At 40.2% G+C, this 27,081-nt stretch overlaps 3 protein-coding genes across 7 annotated transcripts; 1 reads left to right on the top strand and 2 right to left on the bottom strand.

Moving 5' to 3' along the window:
* Positions 1-52: 52 nt before the first annotated feature.
* RBM48 (RNA binding motif protein 48) lies at positions 53-6,310 on the top strand. 4 transcript variants are annotated; one of them, XM_063151315.1, is made up of 6 exons: positions 120-171; positions 1,651-1,753; positions 1,998-2,188; positions 2,321-2,466; positions 4,601-5,136; positions 6,120-6,310. In XM_063151315.1, the coding sequence occupies exons 2-6, from the start codon at positions 1,685-1,687 to the stop codon at positions 6,201-6,203; spliced, it is 1,026 nt and encodes a 341-aa protein (XP_063007385.1). In that variant the 5' UTR covers positions 120-171; positions 1,651-1,684; the 3' UTR covers positions 6,204-6,310. The 4 variants fall into 4 exon arrangements, with proteins under 4 accessions (XP_063007375.1, XP_063007385.1, XP_063007364.1 ...); XM_063151294.1 differs by lacking the exon at positions 120-171 and adding an exon at positions 300-1,538; XM_063151305.1 differs by lacking the exon at positions 1,651-1,753 and having other exon boundaries at positions 53-171.
* Positions 6,311-6,467: 157 nt separating this feature from the next.
* Positions 6,468-11,370, bottom strand: CLXN (calaxin). Its single transcript, XM_063151328.1, has 6 exons — positions 11,261-11,370; positions 10,875-11,030; positions 9,339-9,443; positions 8,212-8,363; positions 7,299-7,403; positions 6,468-6,675 (listed from the first exon to the last, which is right to left on the bottom strand). The coding sequence occupies exons 1-6, from the start codon at positions 11,316-11,318 to the stop codon at positions 6,625-6,627; spliced, it is 627 nt and encodes a 208-aa protein (XP_063007398.1). The 5' UTR covers positions 11,319-11,370; the 3' UTR covers positions 6,468-6,624.
* A 635-nt stretch (positions 11,371-12,005) lies between these two features.
* On the bottom strand, positions 12,006-27,081 carry FAM133B (family with sequence similarity 133 member B). 2 transcript variants are annotated; one of them, XM_063151342.1, is made up of 11 exons: positions 26,992-27,081; positions 23,304-23,401; positions 22,511-22,589; positions 20,260-20,334; positions 20,046-20,078; positions 19,583-19,651; positions 18,896-18,991; positions 17,669-17,716; positions 15,921-16,016; positions 15,595-15,639; positions 12,006-14,047 (listed from the first exon to the last, which is right to left on the bottom strand). In XM_063151342.1, exons 1-11 carry the CDS (start codon positions 27,013-27,015, stop codon positions 13,961-13,963), a joined length of 750 nt encoding a protein of 249 aa, XP_063007412.1. In that variant the 5' UTR covers positions 27,016-27,081; the 3' UTR covers positions 12,006-13,960. The 2 variants fall into 2 exon arrangements, with proteins under 2 accessions (XP_063007412.1, XP_063007422.1); XM_063151352.1 differs by lacking the exon at positions 26,992-27,081 and adding an exon at positions 25,919-26,122.

Consider the following 27,081-nt stretch of genomic DNA (forward strand, 5'->3'; position numbering starts at 1 on the left):
TCCCCGCAGCACGGAGCGATCCAATGGGGGCTGCGCGGCGCGGGGGGCGATGGGAAGATGGCGGCCGGCAGCAGCGGTGGCCCGGGCGCTCCGTGCCGGCACCACGCGCAGCTGGGAGCTTGCGAGTCGCGCCCCAAATACCGCGAGGGGTGGCGGCCGCGCGCCGTGAAGGTGCTGAGGGGAGAGGGGAGCGGTGTCGGGCGGAGCCGCTGCGGGTGAGGGGCTGGGGGCGGCCGGGCCCGCGCTGGGGTCCCCGGAAGGGAGGGAGGGAGAGAGGGAGAGAGAGAGGGAGAGAGAGGGGCCCTGGGCCTCGCCTGCTGCGCGGCAGGAGCTTCACGGTACTGCAGCGGAACTGCGAGATTGAGGTGTCTCTGTGTGCGCTCAGTGTACAGCGAGCTGTAGCAGCACCTTTAAGAGCTGGCGTGAGAAAGGAAGCCCTTAGTTTGGAAAAGACCTTTAAGATCACGAAGTCCAACCCTCATCTGTTTCCAGCCTCATGTCAGGGAGTTGCAGAGAGCGATAAGGACTCCCTGAACCACCTTTCCAAGCAGAGCCCTCGCAGCTCGCTGAGCTGCTCCTCATCAGATCTGTGACCCTCCACCAGCTCCGCTGCCCTTCTCTGGACATGCTCTGGAATCTCCGTGTCTTGGAGAGAGGCCCTGAGCTGAACCCTGCATTTGAGGTGTGGTCTCACCAGGGCCGGAACAAGGGTTACTGCGTGCCCACCACATCTCTTTCACTGCCACCACCTTCCCGTAAAATGTCAAACCCTCCATACTTCATGAAGTCTCAAAGTCTTCATAAAGTTCTCTTATTCTTCCAAGTGCACACGGTGGGGCAGAGGACAGAGAGCCTGTGCATCCACAGAGTTCTGGCCAGCACAGGCATCTGCCCATCATTGGGCACTGGAGGATACATGCAGGAGAAACAGTATGGATGTCCCAAGTGTGGAAAAAAACCTTATTTGAATCTTTTCTTCTTGGACAAGAAAGAGGTAGAAGGACAAACCTTCCAAAAAAAAAAAAAAAAAAACAACAAAAAACTGCACAGTGAAAGAATCAGGTTCCTTCAATCCCTTGTTCCCAAAAGAATGTAGCTGGGAGTGTGCTGCTGCCACAAGAAAACTTATGTGACCTGCCTGTGAAGACTTTTTTATAGCGGAAGTTTGAGAGTTGATTTCCCAAACAGTTTCTGCTTTGTCCAGAATATGTTTTTTTAAGAAGTATGTGTAACTTATGCAGTCTAAATGTTTGTGGCTTGGCTTATTTTTTTAACAAACTCAGAATAAATTTCCTTTGATCTCATCCAGGGATGAGCTGCCTGGCTGCCTAATGTACATAGTGAGCCATTAGAGTCTGTTATGTGACAGTCACTACACAAAGCAGAATAGAATGGTTGGTTTGGTTTTTAATCTGCTGGAAGAAGACCTTGTTTCTCTGAGCATCCGGATTTTATCTGTGTCATAAAAATGTATGCTGTTGGATCACCATGGCAAAGAGACAGCTCTGCACACACAGGATTTGCCCCAGGGAATTGTGGTAATTGTTTTTTAATTCCCTGTGTGGAAAAAAGCAGTTTTCCTCACCTGCACGACTTCTTTGCCAGTGAAGAAGATTGATTTTTCATGTTTTTTTTTCTGTATTTTGGCAGTACCTCCTATGAACTGGTTACTAGTACATCTTGCATGGAAGTTGGCCAGAGGCATAAGAGATTTTACTCAGCAGTTGGCAGTAGTACTCTTACCTTGTGCAAGGTAAAAAGCCAAGTCTCATCTGTGTTTTACTATGCATGAGAGGCACGAGTTCAGCTCTTGCTCAGTGATGAAGAGGTCCCAAATAACCATGCATTTTACTGCCCTGCAAAACAGAGTACACAGGGGTTTTCAGCATCCTGAGAGGATTTGCAGAAAAACAGAAAACATGGAGAAAATGCATGCCTTTTGCAATAAAGCAAGAGTGGGAATGTTTTTGAATAGTCTTTGTTTTTGTTTTTTTCAGGTTTACACTATCAACTTGGAATCTCGCTATATACTGGTACAAGGAGTTCCTGCATTAGGTGTTATGAAGGAATTAGTGGAACAATTTGCATTATATGGTGCCATTGAGGAATATCATGCTCTAGATGAATATCCAGCAGAGCAGTTTACTGAAGTGTACCTTATAAAATTCAAAAAACTGCAATGTGCAAGGTATTGGACAGGGCAATATCTGCCTCTTGCTGTCTTAAATCTTTTACACCTTCTGTACTTGGCAATGTGTTAAGTTTCTAGAGAGTTGGAGTAAAATCCTCAGTTTTGTTGACAGACTTTAATTCCCTTCAGGGTGGCCAAGAAAAAAATGGATGAACGAAGTTTCTTCGGTAGTTTGCTGCACGTGTGCTATGCTCCAGAATTTGAAACAGTCCAAGAAACCAGAGAGAAGTTGCAGGATAGAAGAAAGTATATAGCAAAAGCAACAAATCAAAGAGGTTTGTGGTTAAATTTCCTATAGAATCCTGACTAAATTTCCTGTAAAATTTTAATGTTCTTCAGGACTGGGTGGGGTTTTGGCTAAAGTGCCCATTAAAGAAAACACTTTTTACCTACCTCTTTTAAAGCTGCTATAGTGTGTTGATAGTCGCCAGATGCCAGGCACCCACCAAAGCTGCTCACTCATTGCCCTCCACAAACTGGACAGAGGAGAGAAAGTTGAACAAACAAAAAAAGGCTCATGGCTTCAGATAAGGACCAGGAGAGAGATCGCTCATCAAATACCATCAAGGCAAAACAGGCTCTACTTGGAGACACAAAGTGAATTTATTACTAACAAAATCAGAGCAGGATAATGAGAAGTAAAATAAGCCCTCATAAACACCTTCCTCCCTTCTCAGCTCTACCCCCTACCCCAGCAGTGCAAGGGGACAGGGAATGGGGGTTGTGGTCAGTTCATGACCCATGGCTTCTCCTGCTGCTCAAGGAGAGGAGTCGTTCCCCTGCTGCACCGTGGGGTGGCACAGGAGACAGTTCTCTGTGAACCTCTCCAACGTGAGCTCATCTCATGAGCAGCAGCTCCCTGTGACTGCTGCAGTGTGAGTCCATCCCACGGGAACAGCTCCCTGTGCTGCTGCAGTGTGAGTCCATCCCATGGGAACAGCTCCCTGTGCTGCTGCAGTGTGAGTCCATCCCATGGGAACAGCTCCCTGTGCTGCTGCACTGTGAGTCCATCCCATGGGAACAGCTCCCTGTGCTGCTGCAATGTGAGTCCATGCCATGGGAACAGCCCTCCCAGGCTGCTGCAGTGTGAGTCCATCCCATGGGAACAGCCCTCCCAGGCTGCTGCACTGTGGGTCCCTCCTCCACGGGGTGCAGCCCTCCAAGGACAGGCTGCTCCAGCCTGGGAGCAGGGCCCCTCTCCAGGGTCTCCACAGGATCACAGCCTCCTCCCAGGCATCCCCGTGCTCCTCCTGGGGCTCCTGCAGGGGCTGTGGTGGATCCCTGCATCCCCACGGCCTCCATGGCTGCAGGGCGCGGCTGCTGCCCCCGGCCCGCCCCACGGCCTGAGGGGAATCTCGGCCCCGGCGCCTGGAGCAGCTCCTGCCCCTCCTGCGCTGCCCTCGGGCTCTGCGGGGCTGCTCCTCTCACGTTCTCGCTCTGCTCTTCTCTGGCCGTAGTTACAACCGGGCAACCACTGCTTGTTTATTTTCCTCCTTAAATCTGTTACCACAGAGGTGTTGCCACCATTTCCAATCGGCCTGGCCTTGCCCAGCAGCACATCCATCTTTGGAGCCACCAGGGATTGGCTCTGCCAGACATGGTGAAAGATTCTGGCAGCTTCTCAAAAAAGCCAACTCTGTAGCCCCCCCCACTACAAAAAACCAGGCCATGCAAACCCAATACAGATGCATTTTAACTATGTTTACAGGGAGACATCTCTCAGTATGTAGAGAACTATATCTTTTTCAAAGTAATTTTTTGGCTTTGATTAAGACTAAAATAATGAAATTATTAAGTTTTAAGTATTTCCTTCACTTTGTTTTCTTTCAAAATGTTACCAGAAATTTAAAGCACTGGCAGAAAATTTGGGATTTCACCCTTGTTCCAGCCTCCTCAGGCATGCCAAAGGGACAGTTTTGGATTCAATATGACTATACCAAAACCTTCAAAAAAATTTATCCAGCCCACATCTTTGCACTGGGGAAATGTTAAGAATGGACTGTGTTTAGAAAGGCTCCTGCACCACAGAGTTCCCAGTCAGCACTGAAGGCTGGGCAAGCTGAAGAATAAGCAAATTGCTGAGCACAAGCTTCTCCTTTCTTGTGCTCACATACTTGGGTATCGTTATTCATTGTCTGAGGATTTCTAAAAGGAGTAAACCCACTGATTTTTAACATCAAAACACCTGGGTTTTTTAAATGCTATAAACCAGCAAAGGCACTAGACTGGAAAACTCATTTGAAAGTTGAATTTGTTATATTTGAAGCTTAAAAATAATCACAGAAAGGTAGTTGGGAATTAAATATCACTGGTATTGTTTCTGCATTTATATCAAAAGTTTTGTTCTTGGGTGTTAGAACTAATAATTACATGAAATAGTGAAGGTGCTTCTTTTTTGTTGTTTTAAAGATTGCTTTATGTTAAAGAAAGTAGAAGGCCCTAAGAAGACAGCCTCAAATAACTCTGAGCATGACTGTCCATGGAGTACATCAGGATCAAGTATAGCCAGTAACTGGGATCCATCCTGCTTTACAAGTTCTCCTGGGGTACCCCACAACACAGCATATCCAGCTGGGAATCAGAATCAGAGCCTGTTAACACCTCCACACTATGCTAACAATTGTGCTGAAATTTCTGGGTACTTTGGTCAAAACACATCTTTAACTCCAAGTGTCCATCCAGGAGTGTGCACTCCACCAGCTTCCTCAATGCAGCACAGAAAGGTTCCAGCTTGCAATGGAATTGACAGGTTTATGCCTCGTACAACTCACCTGCAAGAACGTAAGAGGAAGAGAGAAGAAGGTAACAAGTTTTCCCTCATTGGAACAAGTGAGGACAATACTGAAGTTGTTATTGGTCCACAACTACCAGAAATACCTAAAGTGGATATGGATGATGAGTCATTGAATACTTCAGCTACATTAATTCGAAATAAACTGAAAGAGGTATGGGTTTTTAAAGCTCTGATAGTTCAAACATAGGTGCTTGTTATACATAAAAATAGTGACTATCTGATAGCTTTATTCAGCATTTACTCATTATCAGTTTATCTGCCACTTAAAGCTAGTGCTCTTACTACTTAACTTCTCCACAATCTAGAATATTGCAGGCAATTCCACTCCAGACCTCTTACACTACACTTGAGAAAGTGTAAATGTCAGTGCATGTTCTTATGTGACTTTTCGTAAACCACTTTTTTTTTCCTCATGTGAAAGCATGATAATTTTGCAGGTAGTCCTCCTCACTCCAGTGTGCTACTTGTATCTGGTTTCTGAAAGGAAAAGAATGGAAGTCAGAGTTCAATGTAATGTTGCTCCAACATTTCTTATGCCATTAAAAGCTGTACAGAATCATTAATTCCATGCTGAGAAGCACGTGTTAAGCTATGTACCCTTTTATGGAGACTATTAATCAATTAGCAGGTCAGACATTCCTGATACAACATTTCATTAAGATATGAAAATGCTCCCTTGACTGACTAGATTGATTTGAAAGTGTGTGTCTAAGAAGTAAGCACCCTTTATATTAAATACCTTCCTAAAATACATGTCAAAATGCATGTTTCTGCTTTTCCTTTGATTCCTGAAATACCTGAGTTTATAAAGCACATTAAACCTTGCGTAAAAACGCCTGGTAGGAAGAAGGGAGATGACATATGTAATACTGTATCACTGACTATCTGAAATCAGTTTGTGTAGTTAAATACAAAAATGGTAGTGCTGAATCTTGTAAGTTTCACATCTCTTGTGTTTAATGCTGCCTTTGATGTTACTTTCTTCCTCTAGTCAGCAGGAAAATTCAATACAAGTGTGATGATAATAATAAATGGCTCCCAATACTCAAATCTTGGAGATGTGGCCTTACTCTAAAATGAGCATTAAAAAAGTAATGGTTACAGGTTACTAATTTTTTTTCCCCTCCAATTTAGGTAGCAGATTCTGTTTCAACATCCGTGAAAAAGCCAGAGAGCAGCTCGGCCAAAGCAGTTGTAAAGCAGAGAAGACGAATATAGATACTGCTGGCAGCATCTTCCAACGGTCCTTTTGTAAAGAATATAGTTTAAAATATGTATTTTTTATTTAAAAAATAAAACTTTCTTTATACTGTGTTTCCCAGTGATTCCCTGTTTAAAATGGTGTCATTTTGTTACTTGGAATGAAGAAACCAATGTACTGTACTATTGTTGCAGTGTTGTCCTCTGTACATCATATTGTAACGTATTTTATAATATGAACAGAATACATGAATATAACAGAAGAACTCTATTTAGCCAGAGTAACAGAAGTAAATTCATTTATTCAACAGCTTTAACAGCAAAGGAATACTGAAGCTTAGGAGCAACTTGAAATATGACTGTTTTTACTGTATGACGAAGAGTGGCGAAGACCAAGACCCTTTTTAACAGTATTCAGCAGTGGAGTTACAACTTGGAGTTACTTTTTAGGAATCTCCCGGAAAATTTTCTGTTCAAATGACATAGTGCTCTGTTAAAAAAAAAACAAACAAACAAACAAAAAAACAACAAAAACAAACAAACAAACAAAACAACAAAAAACAAAACCAGCAAGTTAATTTTCAGTTAACCAAAGGATTTCTATTTAGTCAGAAAAGGTACTGAACTGAAAGGTATGAACTGAAATGTGTATGCAGTGAAGACCCTCTCTTGCTTTTGAGCTTAGAAAACGTAAATCCATGGCATTAATGGTGTCATCCCTGGCAGCCCAGCCAGAATTCAAAGTTGTAGCTGAAGGAGAAATTAAAATTTTAACTGCTCAGCAGTTGGGGTATATCACCAAGGAATGATCTGGCATGGAGAGCAAGAAGGCCCAGCTGCAGAATGAGATAAACTGGATGAAAACAGGAAGGCTAGAGACTGGGATGCCTGTACAGGACTGAAATTTCCCTTAGTGATGAGATTAATATCTGCAGCATTCTGTTGCAACAACGTGGAGTGGGAGTGCTCAGGGGCCACCTTTGGACAGCAGAACTGGCACTGAGAGGATGAACCCAATATTGGCCTAAGATACCCTGACATTCACAGGATTGGTGCAAGTGTCTGTAAGGAATTGGCTTGTGCAGGTTTTTTTTGAACTCAAGTTTAATGTACCTTTAAGTCTGGCAAACATGGTCCAAAGGCTTCTAAGAGAAGGTTTTCATCTCTGACTGCTTTTTCAAAGTCCGTAAAAGAAAGCTTGCCATCACGATCAGAGTCCTGCAAAAGGAAGGGAACACTTCAGCAGAGGATTATTACTTGTAGTTTTGTTTAACAGATGTTTAAAGAACTTGGATTCTATTTTTAGTTAGATTTGCAAATTGCGGGTCATCAGTTCATGCTCAGAAAAGATTAGAGTGACTTGCCTCTACCTAAGGCAAAGAGGGTGGGATTGAAAAATTGAAAAGATGGGCTTAAATAAAAGGAATTGGGATGTAACCCCTGGTTTCAAGTGAAAATTTTTGACCACCATGATGGAAGGGGAGAGTATATATCTTGATTTGATTAAAATATTGACAGACAGTCCCTGGCTGCTCTGATATTCTAGATTAAGCACTGTAAGACAAGCTTCACATTAATAACCTTGAGTTTAGCATTCTAATAGAATACATACAAATAAGTTGGATAAAGACATTTCATGATCAGTTGATAAAACACAAATGTACTTAAAAATGAAGTTACTGCAGATGCCTGTACTGATAGAATAGATGCAGCTCACACTTTTGAGATTTCCACTTCTGACTGGGCTTTTGCTTTGACTGTGCATGCACAGATGTATATGTACATACACACATGATAGTTTATACATAAACTTTATAGTACATTCATGTACTAAATTAATGATTTCATATGAGAATACTGGGCTGGGACTTATTAGACCTGGGTTATATTTCTGGCTTTCCTCGGGAGACTTGCAGAATCCCACTGTAAGTAAGACACCTTATTTTGTTACCTCATGGAAAGGTTTTAAGTATCGGTTAGTGAATGTTTGAAAGACTCTCAAGTATCACAATAAGTAAGTACTTGCCATTTTCTTCAGTGCTATGTCTACCAAGTCCTTAACTACTTCATCAGGCTCTTCATCTCCTGGTTGTATGAGAAGGCTGTGTTTCAGCATTTCAAACATTTCCTTTTTCGAAATGTATCCATCACCATTCAGGTCATAAATGGCAAAACAGTCTTTTGAAATACAAATAAATTTCAAGTTGATTACAAAGTACAAACATAGCATTCAAGCTGTTACCTACAGACAAAAATTGTGAACTGTACATTATCAACTGAGCCAAATTTATCGTATATATGCTGAAACATTCCTGGCAAGCACTTGTGACAGACAGCACTGCATCACTGTGCACTAGTATCGTCTATGGTGCTTACAGCAGGAATGCCTGTTTTACTGTTTGTGGTTTACTGACACACTGACATACAACCCGGGCACACATCCTAATGCTGTGACACCCCTGACCACTTTCCAGATGAATTTATATAATGCAGTAGGATTGCTAATGCTGCAGCCTAGGAACTATGGAAACAACATGCTGTCATTCTCCTTTTTCTATTGTTTTTTTTTTCACCCCACATGCCCCATTTTTTCCCCTGCTGCTTAAAATTCTAGAGTTCTTGCTATTTTTTCTCCTCCATCTTTCTCTCTCATTACTGTGGAGGCTCTCATTACCATCTTACAGTTTTTCCATCTGTGCTTCCAACCTGAAGAATTGCTGGAGCTAATGCAACTGCTACTGTGTCCCCACTGTGCCAGTAAATGAATGTTGGCACTGCTCTTGCTTGGCTCAAGACTATTAATTAGCCAAAACCACACTAGAGATTTATCTGCTTCTTTCTAATTTTGTGTGTGAATACAAAAACATGTATTTTGTTGAAAATGTATGCTGTAGAATAAACTTTGGTTTAAATGCAAGATTTTTTTAAGCAACAAAAAAAGGTGGTGGCTGTGGTAACAGCAGTTTACACAGAAAAAAACTCTCAGAGAAGCCATTTCAGAACTCAGTTTCATTGCATTAAACAATACAGAATAAAAATTTTCCATTACCAAATACTTTGTAAGAGTAGCTACTAAATTATAACAAAAGCAATGTGTTATTTGTTATTAATTTAATCATTACTACTAAATATTTGCATACAGATCAATCTTACATTTCATCTTCTCTTCCAGTGTCCCCCGAAGTAACGGTGCTAAGCCTTCCACCCATTCCTCCACAGTGATGCGGCCAGTCTTGTCTTTATCAAAAATGATGAACACTAGAAGTGTATCAGACACATTTCAAATGTATATGATAGGGAAACACAAAAAAGCAATGTTCTCTTAAATTCAGTGAAATTATAAATTATCTTTCTTCTTAAGATGTTTGTCTGCTTTCACCAAGGTAAGATTACCATTCTTGACTCTAAGATGTAACAACGAAAGGGATTCTGTCCCTTAGTTTACTGATTCTCCACTCCAGAATCCTGCCTGCTAAGATTTTGTCCAATCTGTAACCTTCCTGACCTAAACAAATACAGGAAGTATGCTTCCATGCAGATGTAAAGCAAATAAATTTAAAATAAGGGATAATTCTGGAGAGATTAAGATTTCAATTACTAGTTTTGTCCAGGAAAATCTTGGACAAAGTAATCCTAGAAACAATATATATTAATCTACAAAGAAAAATAACCTCTTTTCTGTCATGTAACAAAATATTTTTCTTTTTCATTCTCTAAGCAACTTTCAATCTCACAGCTTCACTATTCATACAGCCTGTAATATAGTAATTCAAAACCAAGGATTTCAAAGCATCCACTAGCATCTGTAATAATTTGTATTTTAGAATATTAATTAGTAGCTTGGCTGAAGGAACATCTCTCCATGCAGAGCCAAGCATTTTTGAATTAGAAGACAATAGGTTTGCTTTTGCAAACTGAAATCAGCTCCTTTTCATGTAAGCATTAAAGTAATTTTTAAGAATGTGTAAGGTAATATGAAGTATCTTCCAAGACACACTTACCATGCTGCATAAAATTGCAAGAAGTTTTTATTTTATGGCATGTAAGTAGCTCTCCTGCTAGAGACATGGATAAAGTTGAACCAAGGGCTGGCTGTTGGCAGCTCAAGACTGAAAGAAGGGCAGACTCATGCCGGCTCTGCATACTCCTCTAGACACCTCTGCTTCAGAGATCATTCCTTCAACTTTCACAGTGACTCCAAACATGTCCCTTGTTACCAATCTGTGAAATCACTGTATCTTCAAGGGGTTATTTGGCTCATTACTCTCACCTCCTTGTACTATCTGCCCAGGCCCTTCAATGCTGTTCACAGAGCCTCCATTCCCAGTTACCCGCTGTTATCAGAATGCTTTCCTGGGACTTCTAGGCCTGAGCTAGAGCTGTCACCCAGCAGCGACCGCAGCTCCCACTGGGACCACCGGAGAAAAGAGGAAAGTGACACTGCCCTCCTCCACACAAACAGCCACAGGGCAGCACAACACCCTCTGGCTGCTCTGCCTCGAACTAGAGCGTGAGCTCTCCAAAACTAAGGGGAAACTGTAACGCATAAAGAAAGAAAAGATGCCATTTTCCCAACAGCTCCTTTGCTGTCCTGGGACGAGACGGCGCTGTTTGGTACGGACGCACTCGTCGGGTCAGCAGCGCCATCCCAACCCCTGCCCGGCGCTCAGCGCTGCGTGCCCGCCTCACCTCGGTCCAGCACCATGTCATCCGTCATGCCAAAGTAGTTGTACAGCGTGTCTCGGAACACAGTGCGGTCGAAGCCGGCCCCAGCAAACTGGCGGCTGGCCTTGGCCACTAGCGTGTCGTAGAGCTTGATCAGACATTCCACTTCGCTTTTGGTAACTGCCCGGTCCAAACACAAGCAAACACAGGTTGTAAGTTAAGCTGGTAAAACACGAGGCAGGCACAGAACACGCCAGGGCCCTGACACCAACAGCACCCCCCGGTCCCAACCGCTGTTCCTAAGGGGGCGCCGGGAAGGCGCCTCCCATGGGAGGCGAACAGGGCCACGCAGGATGAGCACGGGAACACCGGGGGGCGACGGGCAGCCCCTGCAGCCCGGGGAGACTCACAGTGCTTGGCGGATCGGGTCAGCGAGTCCACCAGGAGCTTTCTCCCCTTCGGGCTCATGGCGGCTCGCAGCCGCTCCCGCCGCCGCTGCCCTGGCAACGCGGGGGGGCGGCCGCGGCCTGGCGGTGCCGCTGGGCCGCACGGGCAGGTCGGGCATAAACACACACACGGGCGCAGCAGAGATCGAGTGCTAACACGCATTCAAAAAAACTGCAGTCGTAAAAAATAAAAGAAATGCATTTCAAATTTCTAAAAATATTTGTGGGGAAAACCAGCTAAAAGTTATAACATACAATAGTGCTTGTTCATCTGCTGTCAGAAGGCGAAAATACATTAAACCACTCTAACTGCGACATTGCTCGTTTTCTACTTTGTCCCTCTGCTGAAACTTGGAACGTGGGTGTAGGTGCCACCCCAAACCCCCATCACTGTCTCACGACCTCGGCGTGGGCACATGGGAAAAGCTGAAAGGCTGAGAACAGCCTCCACCTTTCCTTCAGGAAAAAGGGCACGCAAGAGCCGACTCAACGTATTTATTAATGTATTGCAAACTGAAGCAGTTCCCTTTCAGTACTAAAGCAGCTTTGTTGGGAACTGACAAAGCCCATAAGCCCCTTAAGTGGCTACACCTCCTTCCCGAGTATGACAGCAGCACTCCAAGCCTACAGATGGGAAGAACAGATAGTTACAGTCACACAATTAAATTACACACAATTACATACCAGCTTAGGTATTTGGAAGACTGGGTCTCATTTCCATATTTATTTCTTTTTGTGGCAGGTGGTTGTGTAAAAGTCAAAAAAGGCATTACACAGGACAGAGCATTTATGCTATGGTTCATTACAGGTTCTTTTACCAAAACTGCAACACCACAACTTAAAACAACCCCAACAAAACGAAAGACAAACCCCAAATCAAACCCCTCTGTTCACTGCATATCACCTTTATTTTAACCTTACTGACAAGAGTGTTTAGAATTGGTAACATCAAGCCCAAGAGTATAAAATAGTTGATGAAAATATTACTATTGTTTAGATGCACATTGCTGCAACTCAATGGTTGTATTTTCCCAAGAACTTGAAGACAATTTCTCTGTACAATGGCAATATGAAATCACCTTTCTTCCTCAGATTTTAGTTAGGGTTTGCAGACTAATAATCAATGTCTTGAAAGTCCTGAAATTCTTGGCAACACAACATTTGAAACATCGTATGCAATAGAGGTAAGTTCTAAGTTAGCACCTGTGCAATGGAAAAAAGGGGTAGATAAAAATTACAATCTATATCTGACTACCTGGGATGGATGGGCATTTGTTAAAGGCTAACAGAAGGCCCAGCAATCAGTATTTCAATGGAGGATGTAGTGAGAATTTCACGTAAACTAAAATCAAATGGTTGCTCATGTTTTCTTGTGGGCACATTTAATTTAAAAAAGCTTTTTTTCAGTTATCTAAAGCAACTAAACTAAAGTAAAACAGCTTTATGAGTTAGGTCAACATTCTGTAGCCCTCAAGTACAAAAATATAAATACAAACTGTTTAAACAGTATCTTTAATGAGATTCTGGCAGTAGTTTCTTTATCTAACAAGACACATCACATAACAGATCTGCCACTGAACTTGCTCAGAGTAAATCAGCTTCAATATGAAGCTGTTAAGGTATCAAAACCTTGCTTTGTACATGCTAAATAACTTCAGCAAGTGTGCACTTAAACACAGCAATGAACTTAACTATAACTAAATACATACATGAAAATCTGCATGTGAAATGTAATTAATAGAACTGGTTACAACAAATGATTATCTGCATTTTGTTAATTTAAAAATGGTACAAATCATGCAAAACAATTCTAAAGATAATGCAAAGAAAGCTACCAGTGTTTGCAAGAAGTTGTCAATTAAACCAAAATTACATTAAATGAAATATGCGTATTTACTAGCAAAGGTCTATCGCTATTTTGAAAAAGCAGAGATAAAATTTTCAGGTTTTGACTGTCAGTTATCTGCAAAATGTCATTGCTCTTGCTTAATGCAGAAGCACATGCTTGGAAGCTCAAAACTGCTCATTCAGAAAAGTCTGGTGGCAATAGCTCTAGCTTCCCAGGAATGCAGAGATGCGTGGATTAAAAGTAGCAAAGATTTGCAAGGTAGCCAAAGGCACCCTATTCAGGTAGCCAAGATGGTAGCATTCCCTTTCTCATAAGCATGGAGACGGTAATGGGGCAGATGATACACATTTCTACAAAGGCAGCCTTTTAAATGTTATCATTAATTTTCCATTAGCAGACACCAGCTTGTAATTTATGCATAATATTAACCTGCAGGATGAACTTGGGATTTAATTTGTCCTGATTTACAAATAAAGACTTTGACTAATGCTTTAAAAGACTATTTTTACTATCTAAAAAGTTTAACTCTTATTTTCCAATATTTTACACCTCAGGTGGCCTACCATCTCATATTGTCTCAAACATCTAACACTGCTTACTGGAATCTTATCAAAGTTGTACCTTGTGTATTAAGCAGCAGGCAATAACAATGGTCTTTCCCAGCACAGCTGCATCTGGCCGGCTACTGAGAGATTAGGAATATTTCTAAAACACAGGAAAACTCATGCAGTTTGGTAAAGTTTGCTGTCATTTCACAGTTTAAGTTTCCTTCAGTCATTGCACTTCTGTTGATAGTCTCCGGTTGTTTTAAAATATTATTCTGAATCGGAATTTGAACCAGCAGTCTTCTTTTTCTTCTTTTTACCATGTTTCTTGTGCTTCTTTCTCTTTTTTGTTTTATCCTAAAAAAAAAAAAAAAACAACCCACAAACCAAAGTTATTGTATAATACAATTGCCATCTATTACATTCTGCTAATGCAAAATGAGAACCCAGAAAGGATATCTTTTGAAAGACATTTCAAAAGAGATTTCTACAGAAGCCTATTCAGAAATCACAAAAAGAAATACTTTACCTGGCAGTTTGCACTATTATGAGCAGTCTTCAATTTAAATTTATCTCCACCATGGTATGGCTATTTTACACCTCTGATCACTGTCACTATTACATTTCCTAATATTTTAAATTATTTTCAGAGCATTATAGATTACTGAGAAAGTAATAAGGAAGTGTTGACCAGTAGTGACAGATTTGGGAATAACTGGGATCTTTACAGATTTTAAAGTAAGTGCTTAAGTTCACTGTGTAAAATCAAATGGCTCAACTGCACTTGGCTAGACTATCACTTGTACCTTGTTTAAAATAAAACAATTATGATCTCAGCTGTAAATATACATACACTCAAATTAACCCTACTGGATTCAGTCCTAAAGGTAGTACACTGATCACTGTAATATGGAAACTCAAAGATGCAATCTTGTCTTTTTGAAAGCAGAATTTCAACTGAAATTCTCAAATAGGTGTGGCATTGCATAAATGAAACAATCAGTATTAAAGCTTTGTTTTATACATAATGCCTTACACATAAAAATCTTTTATGAAAAGACCAAATGCAATCACTAGAAATGTTATGGCAAACAGTTCATATGAGTCTGAAAAAACAAGCAAGTTCCATGGAAAAATGTGTACTGAGTATCACTGATACTCCTATGCCTGTATTTTTAGGTGACTAATGTAGACCTTCCCTTTGCCCTACCTCATGTGGACAACTGAGATGCCTGATAAGGAACACTGCTGCTGACAGGGGAGACAGATACAAAGACATCTCAAGTGGGCATTTAGGATCCCAAACCCACTATACTCCTAACTGAGGAACCTCAGGTACACGTGCTAAATCTGGATTCCATATAAATCACTGCTGAACCTTCCTCTCGCTTTCACCAATGGATACAAAGAAAAAATACTGAGAAAAGTAGCCGGTTGCTGGCAGCATTTTTTCTGGTTGGGAGAAGAGTTATAATGATATAGATGCTGCAGCAAGTTTGTCCTAAGGCCCTTTCCATGGTGGCAGAGAAGGCTTAGCAAGGAATTACACAAAATGCTAATGAAGGAACAGCCATGATGTCTGTCTGTGTGGCAAACTGCTCCCCTACTTGATACCACACAGATATTAGTAGTTCTAAGCTGCTGATACAGAATAAAATATGTTCTACAGTGGTAAAGTTGTATAAATCCAAAATCACATATAGGTAAAAGAGTGGCAAATTCTTCTTTAATTCAACAACAGAGAAAGTGACTTCGGCAAGTAAATAGAGAAACTTTTAATTTAGATGTAACAAAAGACTATTGCTATGAAACATTTGTATTTGTGAAAAATGTGAAACTGGAAATTGACCAAGTACAGAGTATTTATATCCTAAAACTACAGAATGAGTAAGAGGGATACTTGCTGTTTTCTCTTTTTCCTCATTGCTTTTCTTCTTTTTCGCTTGCACCTAAAGAAAATTAAACCAAATGCAGTACCCATAAAAAGTTGATTCTCAAGAAAATTAATTCAAAATTACTTGTAGGTGATAGAAGCTAGACAAAACAATCCTTAGAAGGTTATTTTAAAAGGAAAAATACAAACAACTTTGAGTGCATTGCACTCTTCAATTCACTTGTACAGTGCAGAACAGTTTCAACAATGTATTAAATCTAAACTAGTTCATTGATTTGCTCATGAATCACTAGGCTACAAGCACTGTAACATCTGAAACTGAGGATTCACACTGACCTCCTCTGTCTGGTCCGATTCAGATACAGATTCTGACGATAAAGGTGCATCACCACGATCTGCTTTCTTCCTTTTCCTGTGGTGATTTTTACCGTCCTACACAAAATAATACATTTGTGAGTCAAGTCAGACTTTTCACATTTTATAAAACTTATGCTTAAAATATAAGATCGAAATATCACCTCTAAGTTGTGAAATATTTTAAAATATTATTGACATTAAACTAATTCCATCACCATCATCAAATTACCATACCAAACTGTTAAAATCAACTTTTAGTGAAAATAATAATTTTCTGGATATTCCTTTTCCTTGTAACCTAGATACAGCAACTGTCTAAAAGCAAGAGGAATAATAACAATCTCTTATTTTAAATAATAACACATGGAGGAGTAAGCATTGGAAAATAAAACATTTCGCCACTTTTAAGTAACTAGTAACTGAAGATGTCTCAATATATACATACAAACACTTTAGCTTCAGACTCTCGCTTTGTTCATGAAAGAAAAATTTACCTCTGTATTTGTGTTGAACCAGAACAAGCTGTGCCTGCCAGCTGTACTTTCAACACATCATATTTCACTCCAGTGCATTTAAAAGATAAGTTTTTCAAAATCCTGATGCTATGTGAGATTGTTCTGATGAGCTACTTATCTGCTCCCTGCCCTTCCTTTGCTCTGGACAAGGCAATATATTCCTAAGACTGAAGGTACTTTCTCTCACTCAGTTTCTAAGACCAGAAACTTCTGAAAAAATCTCATGACCAAGTACAGGATGCAGCCCATCTGACACATGGGGCATCTGCAGGTAGGGAAAGAAAGACCTCTAGTCCCCAAGTGCCCTTTCCTTTCAGAGGATGTGTGAAAGTAGGGCTACAGTAAGGGATCATGGCAGATACTTGGTCTTCAAACAGAAGCCATTCAAAAGGATGAGATGGGAAATGAACACTGTAAAATAGAAGCAGGAGCAAGGGGGGAAATCAGTACATTTGCCTTAGGCAATGGAGAGTTTGTACATCAACATCAATACTATTGACCAGAGCAGGAGAGGCCAACAGGGTAAGAAAGAAAGGTAACTGGAGAGAAAGACTAGGGTGGACTCTGAAAGTATTTTTGGTTTATCCACAGTGTAAAAATAACTAAAACCAAAGTAAATTAGATTGTTTATACTAAAGATAATGGATGAGTGTACAAAATGGTGTGGTGGTGGGTAGGAGAGAGGATTTTCATACTTAGAAAAATGACAGAATAAGGTAATTTTTCTTAAGTTAATATATTTTTCTCCCCAATTCTTTGAAGCTGTCATGAGTATACTATCTATAATTATTACTACATTTAGATAAAGAGATTCTCTGCTTATATTTCTTAATTTACAATAGCAAGTCAATAACCTACCAGGTGTGCCACTGAAAATATAATCACACACATTTTTAGCTCAATGTGACAGCTAAAGATAAGCCCCAAAACACTAAGGATGCAGCTGATTTGCTATAGCAGATTAGATACAGTTCTAATTTACCTTTGTAACAAGAACAGATCCAGTGGTTTTCATACAATAATTACTAAACCAGGAACTGAATCCAACTAAACCTCTACTTCAAATTGGGTGAACTGAATACCTTCTGACTGTGTGGGTTTGGACAGAAAATTTCCACAGATGTAAAGTGAGGCATTCAATATTAAAAAAAGAAATATCTATTATGTATGCAATATGCAGTTCTGATTGAAGGATTTGAAGAATAAAAATACCTTCTCTTTTTCACAGTCTTCCTTTGACCTCTTCTTTTTTGTGCTATCCTAAATAGAAAGGAAAACAAATCACAACAAAATCATTTCATGAAAAAGGAAGAAATCTCCAAACAGTCTGACCAATAGTCTTTTTATGTCTGTTGAAGGTAATTCAAGATTCTTTCTACCTTGCAGTTGACTGAAGAATAATAGAAAAAGCTGTAATTTTGATGCAGCTGCTAATTTCCTGATCCAGCAGCATGAGAAGGTCTATATGGAATGAGGTAACAGCATCCTTGCTGGACACTTAGAGAAGCCTCTGGGAACCAGCTGTCACTGCTGTACCCATGTATAACATGTAACAGTTGGGAATCTTTTTTCATTTTCCAGGTCCATCTCTGTTGATCAGACCAGGTTAAGCAGGTGTTTTCCCAGAGTTTTTTGCAGTAAGGATATCTCTGGGTCTCTTTACATAGCAGAAGTTTTTAACCTCCCATTAGCACAAATTCATTCAGGTGTCTGCAAACAGTCATTTGTTACAATTTATATCCCACCAAATTAAGTATTCCAGTGAAAGCCTGCAATAAAGTCTACACAAAGAATCTTAAAAACTCACTGTTATTAATATTTAAGCAAGAAGTGCAGTAACTATGCACTGTAATACAGAAAAATGCTAACATAACAAAACAAAATGCCTTGTATATTTTCACCTTTTTGTTCATTCAGTAAGCCCATGTATCTACATTGCTATACTTCAGAAAAGGAAAAAGAAAACTTCAATTCAATATGCATTTGGGAAAGGCTCAGCTGTCCAACAGGAAAGTACTTAGATATTTAGAAAGGCAATGTTCTGGCTACTGCTATCCAGCAATACCTGCATTTTCAGATATGGTATTCAATTACATTGCATATTCAGAAGACATTTTAAGTATTAATTAATTATAAAAACTAATTATTTGAGCAGCAAAAAAGCTGCTTATGTCTGGATTCAGAAAAATGGCTACAAATTGCTGGAATAAAGCCCGTTCATTTTCTAAAGATCCAATTACTTCCACTAGGCATGTGGCCAGTGGAGGCAGATTCCACACTGCATGTGGGAGATCCAAGGGCAGCTCAAGCCCTCTGAGAACACATGGCTCTAAACGTGGAAGATGAAAATCCATATCAATATGCTAAAGTCAGAAATCTTTATGGTTTTATAACACCAACCAAGAAAACTTTCCAAGGGCAGCACATCTGCATATTTACCTTGCTGTCTGACTCAGATTCTGAAGTTGTGCTTGCTGAAGATTTCCGTGAGGAGCGATACTTCTTCTTCCTTCTTTTCTTCCCTTGCTTTTTATCCTATCCATAAATATTGTAAAAAACGAAGGTAAAACACAAACTTGAACTTATTCTCACTAGAATTAAAGGTTTACATTAAATGTAAAGAAAAGGAAACATCAAATTCCTACATGTTACAATGTTCTCCTGAGGAATAAACTACAATTGATTCTTATAGTGGAGGACCTTCATAACTCTTCTGCATTGAATAAATGTAAACTAGTGAAAAATCCAGGTTTTCTAGATTCTGTTCATTATTGAGATGTATGCTGCAGAATCTGATTATCTGTAACAAAGATTTTTGCTAGAAAGTAAAAATGGTATTTTTGCATTTTATTGATTAGATAGGGGATTCTATTAGAAAAGCAATTCAGTGCTACAATGGATCCAGTTTACAAGCCAGGATGCAAAAAGCTGTAGTGTTCATACAGAAACTATTAATGAGATACATATGTCTAAAATTCATTACTTTATTGTATATACCAAATTCATAAAAACTAAATGGTTTTATCCAAACCAGCCCTTCAAAATATTCTAAAGCATATTATCAAAATCTATGTTAAATAAACCTCATGAACAACACAGGATAGATTCCAGTAGGTTAGCTCTTACCTCATCTTCTGAATCAGATGAACTGCTGGAAGAATCAGAGCTTGATGAAGAAGAGGAAGATGAAGACAACTTGACCAAATACAACAAAAAGTGAAGCTTGTGAGATGCAGCATTTTGTCTGGCAAATACTCAAAAGCGTATTCAAACACTCCCTTTAAAATGTCTTCATTTTCAAAGCATAACCAATACAATTTTACTTCTGGGAAGCTGGTCTTACATAGATTTTTCTTAAATCAACTTCTAAGCAATTTCTAATGTTTTTCTTTTAATAATATCTATTTAATTCCCTTTTTCTCCCTTTAATTTTCCTTGTACCAAATATATGCAAACCCTTTTTAATAAAAGTTAATTTATCGTCTAAAATAAAAATTACAGCTATACTTTCTCTTTCCAGGAAAACTTAAATGACATACAGGAACAACCCCAAAGCAAAAAAGCTCAGAAAACTGAAAATTTTGCTCACCCTATTAGACTTCTTCTTTTCCTTTTTCTTTTTCTTAAAAATAGAACAAAACAAATGTTACTTCAGCATAATTTTATTTTTGCATGTATTTAGGTTTATGAACTTTGATGCTGGCTTTTAAAATGCATTCATGAAATTCTGTGAATTTCAATTGGCAGCATTGGTGATAAATCCAGTCCCGAACACAGAATGTATACAACTGAAAACAACTTACCTCCTTTTTTTTGGAGGAGCTCTCATTTCCACCGAGTAATTTCTCCCTGTGTTTTTCCAGTTCTTTCCTCCAATTCTGAAAACAAAACCAAACAGAAACAGTAACGGGAGGGTCATTCCTGAGCAGTATTTTTTAAGCTCTCCTCTACCTGACATTATAATTTTAACAAAACCCGTTTTTTAACAAAAAAAAAAAAACCAAAAAAACCCACCCAATATATAATGTAAACTAAAGCTGTAATACACTTGATTTTACAGAAGATTATTATTTAGCAAAATACAGTGTTAATGTTAACACAATGTTCAAGTTATTTGGCTTTAGGAGATTGCCATTTATCTTGAAGGTCATCAATTATGGAATTTTTGGTTTTGTATCACAGTCTTCTTGTAAGAGCACTTTAGAAAACCAGGGTACCCTAGCAGAAAAACTGTGATTTTGTATTAGTTCTAAAAATCACCTGAAACAAAACTTCATGACAACTTCTCCTGGCCCTTCTTTAACATATGGGTGTCTCTAGTGTGTATTCTGGGCCTTGTTGGTGTCAGCAATAATTTTATCAAATTACTATACACATCTTCATAGAAACACTCTTATTTGTTAGGCCAAGCACACCAAATGAATGAAGAAAAATCTCCTTTCATTCCTCCTTTTCAGTTCCCCACCTGGTCTTTAGGTTTACCTAAAATGTCCCCTCTTAAAGAGCTCTGAAATATCCAATTGCCCCCATGAAATTCAAAGGCTGCTAGGTTCAATCTCACTGTCAGACACATCATGTGCTCCCTTCTTTATTACTCTGATCCTCACAATGCAGCTGTATTGGTACTGTATTGGCAAAACAACGATGATCCACACGTTGTGCTGAAGGGACAGAAATATCAGGAGTCAAGTAACTTGTGCAATGCAGGATGATACATAGATCCCCACATCAGCACACTGTGAATTAGCTGAACAGAGCTGCTGAGGGACTGGCAGATGAGGCAGGGAGCAGTGCTGTGTGTAATGTGGTGTAATGTGCTTCTATGGACCAAGGCAGCATCTGTGGGTTGTGTACTTTGATATACCAGGTACCCAGAGCTCTCTGAGGGGGCTCTCACAACAGCCTGTGCTTCATTATTTTAAAGACTGTGCTAAACAGACATTTCTAAACAGAAATGTCTGACAGCTGTCAGACAACCCCCCCAAACAGGGGAGACAGCACCTCATTCAGAGACTTGTGATCTTTTCAGGCATTCAGAGATTTGTTCTTACGAGCTTCAGGAATAACTCATGGCCATTTCACGATTCTGTGCATCCCATACTCAAAGTCTGGTAGCTTCTCTGCATGCCAGTTTCACTCATTTCACATTAAGCAAAGATAAAATCAGGAAAGGAAAAGCTAGAAACAACTGATCCTCCCAGAACAGCACCCCATGGCCCTCCACATCCTGGTACAACTTCTCAGGCAAAAAGATACAGCAAGAGTACTACGGGTACTATGCCCTTCCAGCAACAGAGGAGGAGTGTAATCTACTTCAGCCAGAAACTTACACACCATGATGAAGAAGATTACTGAAGCTTATCTCAAGATACCAGGACCCAAGAAGGAACAGAAACAAAATAAATTCATTGTATACTAATTTCTCCCTTGTATACAACAGGAGTTACATGTGAAACTTTCTATACTGTGATCTCCAGTAAGCAAATAACACAAACATCAGAACAGCTGCATTTATATCAGGAAACCAGCACATGTTGTAATCAGCTTAGGATGAGAGAAAAACAAGTGCTTCATAGTCCTATCTGACTGAAAGCCATTCTTTGTGCCTTCTCCCATAATAATATTACATGTATATTCCTTGCCAAAGACATCTGTTTCCAGTAATGTGCTTTTTTTCACTGTACTTGGATTCTGTGACCTTAAACAAGTGAATATTAGCACAACAGACTTTGGTTTATCATACCTGAAAATGCACTGTTTAATTTATTGATATAAGCGCATGCATTTGTATAAATATATTTACATTTGGGACAAGGTCAGGTTTTATTCACCACCAATCTAAAAAATGTTTTATATAGTTTTTTCTCTGAACTGAATGTAGCTCTTCACTGGTTAAGTTGTAAACTCAATTTCCAACATAAATGAAACAAAATAGTTACTCATTAGAAGCTCAAGAGAAGTGAAATATTGTGGCTACTTGATATTGTAAATAATAACAGAAGTAGCATGTTAGATAAAAAGAATCATGTATTAATAGCTAATAATATTACCAACCTCATTCATCTTTTCTTCAAACTCAGCCAAAGCCCTGGATCCTTTCTTTTTCTTTTCTAGTTGCTCTTTCACTTCTTCCCTGTATGAAAAAGATGATAGATCACAATTTTGAATTTAAAATTAAATTTTTAATTTAACAATTAAAAATACCTTTTAAAATGTCTAACTTTTCTGTAGCTTTTTTTCTTTTTGAAGTTTAGCCTTGGTTGAACTTCCAAGAGAAGAGTGAAAGCATCTTAGATGTTACACATATGGTAACCTAACCCTAATAACTTAAGTACGGTTGTTAAATCCCTCCAAAAGATCTAAAGCTAACTTTGCAATTAGGTAAATTGTTCTCTAATGTCTCATGAGGGCAGGCAAAGGGATTGAGCATAAAGTAAGTTGATAATATCTCAAAGTGATGGTTTTGTTGGGTAGGGTAAACTGGATTCTAAGAATATACCAGCAAAATGGTTCTTTTAGAGATTAATTTGCTTACAAATTAAATATATCTACAAGGTTTAGGTATTACAATTTGAGCAAGAGGTAAAATGATATTTTCCTCTTCTGAGAAACTGTTGCAAAAAATACAGACAAATGAGAAATATACATTTCAAAATGATATTCTATTGTTTTTAAAAGAGGAGGTTGAATACATGTTTAGAAAAGAACAGCTTGGCCAGCACATGAAATCTTTTACAATCTATTACTGAATATTCTGGGAAAGAGGTAGGCACCAGTGACATTTCAGTAAGAAGGCAAAAAATCTTTTACTGAAGAGGTCAAAAGGTAGACAGTCAGTGCCACTTACCATGTTGGTCTTGGCCTGTTCAAGTAGTCTTGTATTGTTGGTCCTGAATTTGGGGCAGGACCTCGTGCCCTGGCCATAGCTATGGGATTCATATAAGCCTTGAATATGAAACAACAAAAAGAAATACCAAATTCATCAGTAACACTAGGATATCAATATACCTTGTTCTTCACATGAACTTTCTATCACTCCTTGAAAAAGAATTCTGACTTGTTTCTAAGAATATAAAAGATTTAGCTAAACTAAGTTTATTCAGTCTGGCAGAAAGACTTAGGCAAGTGCTTTCAGTTGGAGTCATACTGTGGCAGAAAGAACTGATCCCCAAAAGGACCACGTTCCTTCCAACAATTCCCTTCCTTAAGCAATGCTTTTGTAAACAAGAATAGTACCATGTTTTCTGAAATACTCTTCCTAAGGGATATAGAAAATGTAATTAAATTTCAGCTCTCCCTCTCTGAGACAACTGATCTTATGCCTTTAAAGTTCTGTTCAAAATTGCTGACAGGAGACACTAAATTCTGCATGAAATTTCTTTCACCAAAACAAGCAAGCAGTGGTACTTTGATACAATTATACATGTATCAAAATTCTGTGAGGTATGGTTATTTAAAGGAGGAAAGAAGTCAAAAAACCCAAACATACATAATCCCAATGTTATGAGGTATTCCATCTTTCAAACCTATGAATCCTCTCTGTGTTACAAAAGATTAAATTAAAATTTAGAATTCATAGTCCACCTCACCAGTTAATGGAAAAACTTCAATTTTTTTTTATGTTAGCAATATTGTTTTCATGTGAAAAGGAGGCACATGTACCCCCTTATCTCATTTATTTTTACCACTATGTCATCCCAACACTTTACTTCTGCAGAACATAACACACACTGTTCTTACTGTTCAGTTTGGAGACAAGGAAAAAGATCAAATAGCCAAAAAAAAGACTTGCTTTGGTTGCCCAATCTGAGACAATTTTTAAAGAGTACATTTTGTAGATCCAAAGCAAAGATTTGGCCATCTGTGTAGCTCTCACATGTCCAACACTGCTTTTTATCAGGCATTCAGAAACTACCATGCACCCCAAGTGAGCATTTGTGAAAGCTGTCAGAAGCAGCAGCTGCTGCCTCCCCTCCTGCTGCTCCCACTGCAGCAGCAGTGACCACAGCAATGCTGAGTTTCTGGGCTGGACTGCAAGCAGGCTGCAGGCCTTCAGCTCCTGGGGACACGTTCGGTCCTGGAAGAGGCACTCCAGGCTCTGCCTGGGATGAGGCATCTGGCTGCAAGGAAGCACTGCCCACACAGGTTTAGCTCAGATCCACCAGCTGGACCACTCTGAAGCAATCCAAGGACTCCAAATTTCAAGTAGAACATTTTGAGACTCAACTTGACTGTGCAACTCTAAGGGGACATTTACTGCCATTTCTTGGGGCTTTGCTTTGATGCTTTAATTCACACAAAAAGGCTAACTCACATGGCAAATCAACAAGGAGGTGTGCCAATTGAAACAAGCAGCAGATGGAAGTATGCACTCAAGTAGTTACAACACTTAGAAAAGCATTCACACGACAAATCTAAAAATGAATAATTGAGTTCAGCTTTGAGTGGAAAAGGAGCTCCTTTAGGAATGCAGGACAGCACTATCTCAACACTGTTTTCACTAAAGAAAATGAAAGTTTAAATGCATTAAATCCACTTGAAACTTGGTTTACTCCAGTGAGCACACTGACTTTTGGTTACCATTCAAAAATTTGTATCTGAGAGCTCTTCTTATGCAATTATTTTCAAAAGAATGAGGTCTCTTGCTGCTCCTTAATAAAAATAAGCTACTTTCCTACCTGAGCTAACAAGTCATGAATATCTCACCACTTCCCAACAAAACTCTTTACCTGCAGAAGAGGCTATAGCTGTCAAATGCTGATTTTCTACTTGTTCAAACTGCCCCTGGATTACTGGCTAGGAAGCATCCTCCTTTCATTGGCTTTAACTTTACCACAGCACTTAATGACTGTGTACTGCTCTATATTCCAGGATTAGGAAATTTATGTCTTAAGACATGTTCTTATAGTTTGAACCAGGTTTGTTTATGAAGAATTACTTCACCAATAAACATTTCTGAAAAGCATTTACACTACTTTGCCAAACTGCATGTCAGTAGTCAGAAGGAGTATGGAAATGCACCCTCAATAAAGAAAGTGATTGTCTGTACATCCATTTTCATCTTTTGGTAGTTTGTTCAAGCAGGTATTAACCAAGGTGTTTGCTGCATAGCTTCCTTGCTCATGGGAAATGTAAGTCACCTTCTGTCAGGCAGGGTTCTCTGGGCAAGCAGTGCTATTGCTGCCTTGCAAGTACCCTGCAGATGTGCAAAAATCATGTTTATTTTCCATCTCCAGAAAGTCAAAAATGATGGTGTATTTAAGAAGGGACATGGCAGAGAATAACAGTAGAAATCTTTATGATCATACATGAGGAGCAAAGGGTCCTATATTATAACTTGTCTGTTATATATATTACGCCATGGTGGCATAACAAACCTTATATAGGAACATAAAGATTTGCTGGCATTGGTATATCCCAGCTGTCCCATTAAAGGAAAATTAAGAGTAAATAAATACACACCTGACAACCTTACAGGACACTTCAACCATAGATCCACTCTTGAAGCCAAATACACTGTCAGCTCTTTCTTAGTAGACTCCATTTTTCTGATAGGTCAACAAAGCCATAAAAGGGACTTTGCCATGTATCTATGCAATATCTGAGTCCTTCACGTCTATTACTATACTATTCCACCAAGGTTTGCAATGATGTGAATGGATCTGAGTACGAACTCATAGCACATACAAGAAATAGAGAAAGGGAAAAAATTTAAAGTATAATGATTTGTGTTTAGTCTTAAAATTCAGCCGCAAACTTACAACATGTAAGTGGTTACGAAGAGGTGAAAGGCTAACTGATACAAAAACATTTAAAGAAAAATAGAAGGATGAATATGTTTCGGTTATGTATGAACTGATGCTCTGCAGTCAGGCGTGTAGAAGTGCATTTTTTGCCTGCTGAGCGCTGGCTCCCGAGGCAGCAGAGGGCTGCGTAAAGCTCAGTTTCAGATCTCTCAGGTACAGCTCAACGCCAAGTTTAAGGAAATGCGACTTAGCTAGGATCAGAGCTACTTCAGTGACTGCTGCAACTCCCATTGGGAACATTTTATTTTTGTACGGACCAGGCCAGCATCTTAATCACCTTCCCTCGACAGATCACAAAGCAGGCGTCAGTCACGATGCTGCAGGATTTGACAAGGCAATCAGAGCTTCTGCCAGGGAGCCTCGAGCACGTGCCGAGGGAGGGACAACTCACCCACAAGGGGCTCCGGCAGGTCCCGGGGCGTCCCGGGCCGGGCGGGGCGAGGCGCAGGGCACGGCCCGCCTTTGTCGCCCCAAGCGCGGCCGGTCCCCGGTCCCGGCGCCGCGTACCCAGCCGGCCCCCAGCAGCCTCCGGGCTACCCCGCCGGCACCGGGCCGCTCCTGTCCCCCGCGGCCGCCCCTTCTGCCCCTCCCGACGGTCGGAGCGCGGCGGCGGCCGGACGGGCCCGCCCGGGCCGAGGCAGCGCCCGGCTCCCCACGGCCTCCACGCCGGGGCCCGCCCGGAGGTACCGTGGCTGCGGCGGAGCCCGGCCGAGCTGCCGCGTTACTCACCACACGGTTATCCCGCTTCCCCATGGCGCCGCCGTGACCCCGCGCCGCCGCCCGCCGCTGCCTTGGCCCAGCCCAGGGCCCTTCCCCGCG

This window comes from Melospiza melodia, chromosome 1 (assembly GCF_035770615.1).
Source record: "Melospiza melodia melodia isolate bMelMel2 chromosome 1, bMelMel2.pri, whole genome shotgun sequence".
Classification (NCBI taxonomy): Eukaryota; Metazoa; Chordata; class Aves; order Passeriformes; family Passerellidae; genus Melospiza; species Melospiza melodia.

Coding starts and splice junctions, on each gene's coding strand:
- RBM48 (XM_063151284.1), top strand. CDS start 1,785: ATGCATGAGAGGCACGAGTTCAGCTCTTGCTCAGTGATGAAGAGGTCC. Junction 2,189..2,320: donor AAAAAACTGCAATGTGCAAG/GTATTGGACAGG, acceptor AATTCCCTTCAG/GGTGGCCAAGAAAAAAATGG. Junction 2,467..4,600: donor AAAAGCAACAAATCAAAGAG/GTTTGTGGTTAA, acceptor GTTGTTTTAAAG/ATTGCTTTATGTTAAAGAAA.
- CLXN (XM_063151328.1), bottom strand. CDS start 11,318: ATGAGCCCGAAGGGGAGAAAGCTCCTGGTGGACTCGCTGACCCGATCC. Junction 9,444..10,874: donor TGACATGGTGCTGGACCGAG/GTGAGGCGGGCA, acceptor ATACACTTCTAG/TGTTCATCATTTTTGATAAA. Junction 8,364..9,338: donor ACTGGAAGAGAAGATGAAAT/GTAAGATTGATC, acceptor GTATTTCAAAAG/ACTGTTTTGCCATTTATGAC.
- FAM133B (XM_063151342.1), bottom strand. CDS start 27,015: ATGGGGAAGCGGGATAACCGTGTG. Junction 23,402..26,991: donor GGAAGCGGGATAACCGTGTG/GTGAGTAACGCG, acceptor TTCATATTCAAG/GCTTATATGAATCCCATAGC. Junction 16,017..17,668: donor AAGACTGTGAAAAAGAGAAG/GTATTTTTATTC, acceptor TATTTTGTGTAG/GACGGTAAAAATCACCACAG.